General features: G+C 43.8%; 1 protein-coding gene across 1 annotated transcript; it reads left to right on the forward strand.

Annotated features, from left to right (window-relative positions):
* Window positions 1-8971: 8971 nt before the first annotated feature.
* On the forward strand, window positions 8972-10289 carry LOC104313732 (2-oxoglutarate receptor 1). The gene has a single exon (XM_009912861.2). It carries the CDS (start codon window positions 9115-9117, stop codon window positions 10204-10206), a length of 1092 nt encoding a protein of 363 aa, XP_009911163.2. The 5' UTR covers window positions 8972-9114; the 3' UTR covers window positions 10207-10289.
* Window positions 10290-10521: the final 232 nt, after the last annotated feature.

Below are 10521 nucleotides of genomic sequence, written 5' to 3' on the forward strand. Positions count from 1 at the left end.
ATCAGCTGGGACTGCCAAGGATACGACTCTGTCTGGGGCAGCAGATGGACGGCGTGTCCTGAGGAGTTTCCTCCTACCCCACCTCCTGCAATGCCATGGGTACAGCTCATTTGGGTCAGGACAGAGGATTTCAGGAGACACAAGCATCTTGCTGTGCGCACCAAGATAATCCCTCAGAGAGGGAAGAAGTCTGCGCTCAGCTCCTTGCAGTGACTCTGCCACGAAAGCCAATGGATTAGGTACTCTGCTGGGGTGGATTAACTTGGCTCCAAAGCCAGTGGCAATGCACCAGTTTACACCTCCTTAGAATATGATGTGCAAGATCTGATGCAAAAACCTGGTTAGCGATTCCCTCCTCAGGTTCCAGCAGGCCATCAGTCATGCCAAAACGCAGCGGGAGATTTGTACGTTGGCAAAATGCAGAGTAGTGGCTAAATACCTGGCCTGACCCCAAACAGCCTGAACAAGCAGGGCATTGTATTTTTTATGTTCTTTAACACATTGTATCATTTCATTTTATCACGAGCTATTAAACAGCTCCCTTTTGAAAAATAAGCAGCCAGGGTCAAGCGCACAGAGCTTCTTCTAACCCTCTTTTCTTGAGAAGTGTAATCTGTCCCACGGTGATGTGATTTCTTCCCTGTTTCCTTACTATTGCAAACTTTGATAAATACTGTCACAATATTTAGAATAGGCAGTGCCAGATCTGAGAGCAATGATGAAAATACACCGCATCATTATTCTGTACTGCTGGGTTTATAGAGTATTTGCTTGTGAAGGTAACCAGGTTAATTGCTTTCTGTTAACTCTCTGCTTGGGTAGAGAGAGTGAAACGCGCACCCTCATCTCTTGCTTTATTAGGTATTTAGCTTCAAAGATACTGCTCCAGCAGAAGCCGGTTCCACCTCAGATGGTGGCAAAATGTTACTTTCTGCATTATGTGACTCTGATTTTCCATCGCTCCACAATTTTTGCATTTGGACTATATAAACCAAACTATATAAACCAAAGCAGTCAGTCCGCTGCTCTGTCTTCAAAATGACGGAATGACACTCACATGTAATGAAGTGCTGGTGTTTTAGCTGAAACTCGTGCGCTGATGGAGACAAATATGATATATCAGCTTCAGCAGAGATCCCCAGCTGACCCTAGGGTGATGGGTAAACCTGATGATGCTGTGTTACTTCAAGTCCTGCAAAGCTCAGAGGGAGAAGATCTGACCAAAGCCCAGGAGTGGCCCTGAAGCTCTTGGTGAAAGGTAGCATAGAAAGGCAAAGCAAGAGAAAGCTTCTGCACAGAAGAGCACCTCCCTTTCATATATTTGACTTAGATGAGCACAAAATAGCCAGAGGAAAAAGGTTGGATTTAAAAAAAAATGAAAGTATGCATTCCACAGGCTTGGTTTGCATGAATTATCGCTTTGAAGGCTACTTCAACAATCTGAATAGTTGGAGAGCTATTTGATTGCCTGAGGATAATAATGCTCAGCATTTAAGCATCACTTAAAGAACACAAGACTCCTTCCAATGCAGGGAAGCTGCAGGACTCTCGGGGTGAGGCCAGCAGAGCAGTCTCAGCAGGCAGGGGAGCAGAGAGAGCTGCCTCCATGTTCCCATGCTGGTAGAGGGGTTTCTCTACCAGGAGGGATGGAATAGGAGGGGTTTGGGATGAGGACCCTGAACACCTTCCCCATTTGCACAGCTCTCTGCCTGAAAGCAAGGGAGGTTGCTCCGAAAAAATACTTGACTCTGCAGTCAAGTGCCGATTTGCAGGGCGTTTCCTTGTGGGTTTCTAGTTCTGTCTATTTTGTCGCTGTGGTCAAGCAACCTCCTAATTTAACTTTGACTGGGAATTATTTCTGCTTTATGGTAGTAAAATTCTGCTTGATAATTACCTTACCTTATCAGAAACAAGCACTAGTAATGCAAACAACTAATATATCAGTTTATAACTCTAGTGACTGTGTGAAGAAAAGAATTAAAAGAGATAAGCTTGGAAGGGAAATGATGCTTTTAAAATATGAAGTGTATCCTACGTGGCTGAGCTCCCTTCCCTGTCCTCCTCCTGCTCCTCTTGGCACCAGTCCCACTGGGAAAGGCTCATTTCCAAAGCCTGGGAGGAATTTCGGCAGGTGGGAGCTGGGTCTGGAGGGATGAGGGGTGCAGGTGGGAGCAAGCGAGGGGCTGGGGGTAGCAGGACTGCAGAGCAGCTCAGTAACGAAGTGACCCAGGGTCCTTCTGCCAAGAGCCCAAGGTCCTTCTGCCAAGAGCCAGGCATTAGCTAAGGGCTGGTGTTAGCTGAAGGAACGGTATCCGGCTAAGAGAAAGGCTCATCTTTGGCTGTGTATATTAAATTCATGCGTAGAGCGCTGTGATGGTACAAGTCACTTGCTGAAGATAAAGCTCTGTTAGAGCGGCCTCAGGCAAAGGGCTGGCCTTCCTTCACGTACCATAGCACCCTGCAAACAAATTACGAGAGCAACGGCACCACGACAGAATGTATCTTCAATGACTGAAAACTTGCTTGTACGCTGGAGGCCACATTAACAGCACCCTTTGCCAAATCCTGTACTGACACGTGACTGGAAGCCAAGGATGTACATCTCCTCTCACGAGAATTTAGAGGCTGCTTCATCCTGGAATTGAAAAAAACCCAAAATAACAAGGCAGCATATTAGTCCTCTCTGTTTTCAGACCGACTAAGCTGGGTCATTTTCAGGAAATGCCCCATTACCTAAAACAATTACAACTGTTGTCACATCTCCAATGAGTTTAGTTTGGCTTTTAGTGTCTGCTGGGAAAACTTCAGCTGCTGTGTTTAAGGCCACTTCATAGCTGGGTGCTCCTGTGGTGTTTTTTATTCACCGGTTTATGGTCTTGCCTGTGCTGTACCAAGGCACCTGTGCACACACTGGCTTTGAGCAGGCAAATTGTCCCCTTGTCTTTCCTCTCCTCACTCCCCACAGGGCAACTCACCTTCTGAAAGTTCAGCCCTCATCTAAGGGCTGCAGTAGATTTTATCTTCTAAGCCCTGTAGTCGATGAGCACCAATTCACTTCAAGGACTAATATTAGCCATAAAATAGTGCCTGAGATCCATACAGGTTATTTTTGGAACTATATCGAACTACTTCTGCTCAGCTGATGTGGCAGCAGCACTGCTTGTATTCCAGATTATATATGCAATTTTCCTAAGGTAAAATATTCCTTTCCAGAAGTTTTCATTAACAGTCTCTATTACCTACATAATTGGATGGCAGCATTTAACTGTGATTAATTTAGAGTTACTGTGCATTTAGGGATTAAAAAAATGCTGCCCTTACGAGTCTGTCTCAGGGGAGAAATACAAAGGGAGAGCTGGAGTTGATTTCCCTACCTGATGAAGATGCACGGTATCATTCTCAACAGAACTGAGCATCTCCCGATGGTGGTCTGATAACAACTGTAATTAGGTATTCAATCACACACAGAGTAAGATCAGCCAAACAAATATATGTCTGCTAAGGGAAGTAGCCCATGGAAAGATTATATGTTTGCTGAACCAAAAGCAAAATGTATAATGAAAGCTCTTAACACTTGGAGCCTAGCCCTTGCCCAACAAACTGCCTATTTTCCTGCATAGTTATTAGTCAGAGCTGTCCTCGCCATTTCTACTGCACCACACCAGGTGCTGTCATGTCTGAAGGTCTGACTCTGAAATGAGTCTTCCACTCATGCCTGTGGATATTAGATCAGGTTTTGTGAGATGAGAATGGCCCCTGTGCTGGAGAAGCAACTTGTGGAGCCTCATGCCTATGAGTCCTAATTACAGTCAAGTTCAGCGGTGATGCGGGGACACCAAAAAAAGCCCTGCTACCACCTCTCCCACCCCAATGCCCACAAAAGCTAACGGCCAGCCCGTTCAGAGGAAAGAGACATTGTTTGCAACCAGCCTCGTGTGTTTTAACAGAACAAAGCAAAACAAAAGCACTGGACTTTGTTCTCCACTTCGGTATTTTAAACAGATTGCATGCTCCAGGTGTGCAAAGTCATCTATCATCCTGTGCATCCTGTTCACCCTGCCATCACAGGAGGAAAAATACAATATGAAAAGATGATCCTATTTACATCATGCACTCTGTGATAGCTGACCCAGCCTATAGTATAAAGTTTCAAGAGGAAGTATTTAATTAATAATCCTGCCACCAAATTATTCCTGTTTCCTTTCTATACAGTGACTAAGAGCAACATTCATATACACACATGAACTCTGTAGGATTTTATAATGGTTGTTTCAGGAAACGTGCAACTAGCTAGCTTTTTGCTGTTGGATTAGTGGTCTTTGCAATTCTTATCAATAGTCATCAAATTAGGGAAAATGACAGCCCATCTGACAAATCAATCCAGCCTGCCTGGAAGACTGTTGAAACAAGAGATGAGTGCTGTCTCCGGGGGGCACGTTGCCGGAGACCAGCTTCAGCTGAGGGTGGCTGGCTGCTGGTAATGGCGAGGAAACACCACTCCACAGCAGGAACCCACGTCCAACCTCGCTGCCAGCGTGAGCTGGTCTACCTCTGTGGTCCTCCTCTTGCCCCGGTCCGTCCCCGTCACTGCTTCCCGTAAGCCCTGGAGCCTGCGCACCCACAAAAGGAGCCGTAGCCCCTCACCAAATCGCCAGAAAGCTAACCCAAGAATAAGAAAACTGGTTTGTTTTCAGTCAGCTCACTTATCCAACACATCCCATGACTGCGCAAGCACTGGGGCTGTTGAAAACGTGGTTTAGGATGAGAGGAGGGAGGTGGTGCTGCCAAGTCTTTTGACAGCAGCCTGCAATTAAAGTCACTTAAGCCGACTGTGAAACTACAGGGTACTTTGATTTCCCTCCAATGGTTGTAGAGGGGAGCGGGGTGAGGATAGCCTTAAAGCACAAAAAGAGCCACATTTTTGGTAAGGATCAGATTGGTCTACCTATGGCCAGATTTAAAAAGTCCATGGACGTGAGGTGGAGAAACGACTGGTGAAGAGAAAAGGCCCACAGACTAAAGAGCTGAAAGCTGCACTGCAGGATAAGCCTTTATTCATAGAGATCCTACAAGATGCCAGGCAAGTGATTTCAATCAGATATTTGCAACTGGCCCTTGTTAGTTTATCTGTGATTTCCCAAGCCCATGACACAAGTCCCTGGGCCAGTGGCATGGCTGCAGTCGAAGCCCATGTTTCCAGAGGTCCATGTGCAATGAGGAGTTGCTGAAACCCTGGTGAAGGGTGCCTGGAGGCTGGAGGGAGGCAGGAGCCAGATGACCTCTACAGCTGATGATGAGACAAGATTTGGGTAAGCTAAGGAGCATAGCTCGGTCTCCATGCAGAGCAGCTCTGCATGAACAACCTTCTATTAGTCACCCTCTCTTGAAACTGGTCTGAAACTGGGTGTTTTATTTTCTTTTCTTGCCCAGAGTCAGATACTCAGAGGTGACCCCAGTGCCCGCTCAAGACCCCAGTGCCCCAGATCCCAGGCAGTTCGGGGCCACAGTGCCGGGAATGCCCATTTCTGCTTCACATAAGGCACTGCCACCACCAAGGAAGGATAAATACCAGCCACTGCTGCACAGGTTTTCTATTGCTCAGGGGTATAATGGATTAAGTAGTGGATGCATTAAATGATGCCTAACTATAATTAGCTCCCCCTGCGCTTATAGCACTACAGCCTCATACAAATGGTTTCTAATGACACATGCAGTGTCTAGGAACAGGGTAATAGCTACTTAAGCAGTTGCTGATCCCTGAGCTGGTACACAACAGTGTATTTTACAATTATTGAGCAACTTTGGACATTTTTTAGAAGTAGGCATTGACTTAGAGAAAAGCTTGGTCAGATGAGAACAGAGATGATGCCATTCCCTTAATGGTAACATATAGATAATGTTGTAGTTGTCAGACATTACTGCTGCCCCAGTCTTGATTGTCCCCGTTACCACTCTTTCCCTGCAGTATGATTAGCAAAACAGATAGCCTTCTCCCAACTCATGCCTAAGGTACAGGCACCCAAAGAAAGTAGGACAGTCTTCCAAGAAACATCCTTATCTGTGTGGTTCTCAGTAACTACACTGACATACGTAATGTTCAGAAATGAAAGCTTGCTTGTTTAATACCGGATCATAAGCTTCATCAGCGAGTAGGACCTATAAAATGTGCCAAGGCCAAAAGGCTGCCAGCCACGCTGGGCACCTGGGGCCTCTTGGCATGGACCAGGTTGCAAGCTCAGAGATTGAAGCCTACAGTTTCAAAATTCAAGATACTATGAGTTTTTTTCTTTTTGAATGATAATCTCTTTTGATCTTGTTCCTCGAGCTAAGGATGATAATGAGATTTTTATTCAAGAGCAGTCTTTTAGTTCAAGAAGCATGGAAAATTGCAGCTCTTGCGAATCATGAAGCCTGAAAGCAAAGGCTCAAAAGAAAACAAGTTTGCAACTTCAGCTACCCCAGTAATAACCAGCCAACACTAATTGTAGCTATTTTATTCACCAAAAATAAGCAGAAAGTATGCCACGGTTCCTGAAAAGCTCATCATGCCAAAAGAAACCTTCATTTCTTACATCTGATGAAAATTGTACTTAATTGGAAATTTGTTTTTAATGAAGACAGTACGTCATAACATTTTTCACCTGACCTCAAAATGGCAAGACACCTTATTCACTTTGGTCATCATGTTTCACTTCAGAGGAAATGGAGAATAAATTTAATTTTCTCTTTTATAAACACATGCACGCACACATATACACTAATTTAAATGTGATCTGCTGCTATTTGAATAATACAAGTCTACCTCAGCACGCAGAACTGCTGCCAGCAAAGCACGATCTGCCCACTGAAGGCAAGACAGCATGAATGACAAAGGGCAAAAGAGATCTCATCCAGCCACCCAGGTCTAAGAGCTGATACCTGAGCCAGTAACTGAGGTTTTCTACCAGCCTCCTAATTTACGGCCACATGGAGTCTCAGTCTGCCAGGGAGTGAATGTATATGTTTGCAAAGCCATACTAAAACCTGCTTCACTGTAAGGAAGACAGAAATACGTTTCATTTGTAGTGTTCTTTGCTCAAAGCAATATCAAAGGGAGAAGCAGAATTGCAAGTTTTCAGGTAAGCAATATTTCTCCATTTTCAATTTGGAAGGTTCAAGATTGCAGTGGAGAACTGATCAGCAGTGCAGGAAAACTAAACTGGGGATGAATCAAATATTCTAGAAAATTTGCGTAACTTTACTTGAAATATACCAGTGAGGGGCATAAATGCGGGTGACAGTGGTATCACTGAGCAGCAGAAAAGAGAGAAAACGTGTATATCCCTAGCTTTTGTCTGAACATAAATCTGGATTTGTTTAAAACAAGCTTCATAGCCTTTACCTAACGCATCTTTTTTTGCAAAGCTGCTATACCAGAGCTAACATTCATGTTGAAAAGCATTAGCTTTTTAACTAAATTATGGGGAGACTGTTCAAATTTCTCTCTGACGTGCTCCTGAGAAACAAACTGATACCCATCCTTCTGACTGGATATGATCAAATAACTCCTGTTGTGTCCCAGCTTTAATGACTGGTTTTGTCAGAGAAAATTTTTCATGTTCTACCAGTCATTGGGATAATACAGAAACATCCATACAGGTAACATGCTAAATGCTGTTAACCGAATCACATCAAAACCTAATTCTATACAAAGGATTTCCAGGACTGCAATAAGGTACAATTCTGACTCTTCTTTTTTTATTTTTATTTTTTAATGTGATGGCTTTATCCTGGATGTTCAGTGTAACACTGATTTAGTTTAAAGACTGTGTTTCTGGGACAACAGAGAGGGATTTGGGCTCAATAGTACCCTGTCTAGCACTTTATGAAGTCACTTTTTAAAATATTTTCTTAGATGGACTAGGTTAGGATCTGGAGGAGTGGTGCTCACCTGAGATGCTGAAGACCCACAGAGGCACACCTCTTGCCTCACTTGAGACATCTGAAGATTAGACATCCAGGTCTGAACTAGTCACCTTGGGCTGCCTTTGTCATCAATGGAAGGAAATAGGTATGCCAGAAGAGTAAATCATCTTAGAAACCTCATAGGAAAGGAAACCTTATAGGAAGATATATTATGTTCTGGAGGAACCTATATGTCTCCCTTGATGATAAAGGGTGGCTTAAGGAGGTCTGGCTCCATTTTAAGCACCTAACTTTCTGATATCTTAAGTTAGATGAGATGATTTTTCATCCTTGGTTACCATTCTTTCAGATTAAAACACTACCAAGAAAGGTTATTTCTTGAACTCACTGTGGAGAGATCCAAATTGGCTATGGCGGATGAGAAACCATTTCAGAGACAAGTCTATCTAGCTCCAATTCACACAAAACAGGAAGAAAGATCAGTGCTTTCACTCAGTATCTGTGCTTCCATCTTATCTCTGCATTTTGAGAAACAGTCTTAATAATTTAAATCAGTTTTATGCCGCTATAAAGCCTGATTTTTTTTTTATAAATGCATTTATTCTAGTTTTATACTCTGATGACTCCAAGAGAATGAGATCATATTCAGGGAATGAGCCATGATTGTCAGGTTATGGGAGCATCAGGTCCTGCGATCTGTATCTGAACCTAACATCGTTTGATTTTCATAGAACCAGAACAGCATCTCTGGTTTCATGAGCACAAACCCCTGATTACTTCAGATTAATGAAGATAAGATATGGGTACGGTTCTACTTTCTGAAAGGCTAAGACTAATTCACGGTTTTGCAAAATCTAAGCCCAAACGTGCTCTAGCTCTCCAAATGTGTGCTTCCTATTCCTGAAGGTTTGCAGATAAGCAGTAATTATCTTCTTCAACGTAGGAGGTTAAATAAAGCAAGAGTAAAATTAATCATTATCAAAATTAAACATAAAGGAGAGGGAAGGGTGAAATTAAAGATTTGAGTGGGGTTATCTAGGTCAGAGCTGGGTACGTTAGCAAATCCCCATTCCCTCCCTCTACTACGCCTTGTCAAACACACGACATTTGCTCCAGTGCCAAAAGATTTAACTGAATGCATTTGTCCCAACAAATCAATTAAAACTAAACATCTGATTTTTGTAAAGCTTTAAGAAGATTTCTGCAAACATGGCATCTGAATGCACCAGCAATTTTACTACCCTGCCAGGCTGCGCACACCCGCTGACAAGCTGCAAGGATGAAGATTTCTTACAGGTGAAATCCTATGTCTCCATCCTTTACGGCCTAATCTTCCTGGTGTGCTTCCCAGGCAACATCGTGACAATTCTTGTTTACTTTGTCAAGATGAGGCCCTGGAAAAGCAGCACCATCATGATGTTAAACCTGGCTATCACTGACCTATTATATGTAGCCACGCTTCCTTTCTTTATACACTACTCTGCTAATGGAAATAACTGGATTTTTGGAGACTTCATGTGCAAGTTTGTTCACCTTTGTTTCTACTTCAACATGTACAGCGGTATCATCTTCCTTAGCTGCTTCAGCATCTTCCGCTTTTTTGTAGTTGTCCACCCAATTAAATGCTTTTTTGTTCAAAACCGGAGATGGGCAGTGGTGACTTGCACAGTAGTTTGGACGATTTCCCTGGCAGCCGTCAGCCCCTTGGGCATCTTGATTGCCACGAGGCAGACGCAGAACAGGACGATCTGCCTGGACCTGGCTGCCGCTGAGGACCTTGACACTAGTCGGTGGTATAACTGGCTGCTGACTGGCCTGGCCTTCTTCTTGCCCTTGCTGACGGTGACTCTGTGCTACACGCTCATTATTTACACCTTGGCTATCGGGCCCCACACGCGGGCTTGCTACAAGCTAAAGGCTCGCAGACTCGCTGTCATCCTCTTGGTGGTCTTCTATGTGTGCTTCCTCCCCTACCACATCTTTCGAGGGATTCGGCTGGAGCTCCGAGTACGACCGGTTAGCTGCCACTTGAAGAACACAATCCTTCTTATGTTCATTATAGCTAAACCTTTAGCAGCGTTAAATACTTTTGGAAACTTACTGCTCTACGTAGTGACGGGAGACAACTTCCAGCAGGCGATCCTCTCGCTCCTCAAGTTTCAGACAAACAAGAACTTGAAGAGACTGATGCCATCAAAGAGTCACGGAGGAAGGGTCCAAACCAGCCCTCAACCAGCCAGTCACAGCCTCCCTGCCATCAGAGTACTCAGGTTAACCCTGCCAGCGCCAAAGGAGAGTTAATCTGTTCTGTGTTTTGGAGTTACAAATGGATCATCAAAAGAGAAAACTTATAATTTAAAATAAAAAGCTTTCAATAAAATATTAAAAAATTTAATGTGAAGCTTCTCAGAAATTCTCTGCATTTGTTTCCTGAATCCTTGATACCTCTTTTGGAGACAACAGTTCCAGAAAAAAACAGTTGCTTATTAGTGGCATATACAGATTCAGGGTGGGAGTAATTTAATTTAATTTTAGTAACTTAGAAGTTAAGTGTCTAGTCTAAGCTAGGTGCCTGCCTTTGACTTGTTTCCTAAGCAATGGGGGTAAGACCCTCCA

This window comes from Haliaeetus albicilla, chromosome 15 (genome assembly GCF_947461875.1).
Source record: "Haliaeetus albicilla chromosome 15, bHalAlb1.1, whole genome shotgun sequence".
Taxonomy (NCBI): Eukaryota; Metazoa; Chordata; class Aves; order Accipitriformes; family Accipitridae; genus Haliaeetus; species Haliaeetus albicilla.

What these genes read in the sequence shown, in the direction of transcription:
- LOC104313732 (XM_009912861.2), top strand. Translation starts at nt 9,115, where the DNA reads ATGGCATCTGAATGCACCAGCAATTTTACTACCCTGCCAGGCTGCGCA.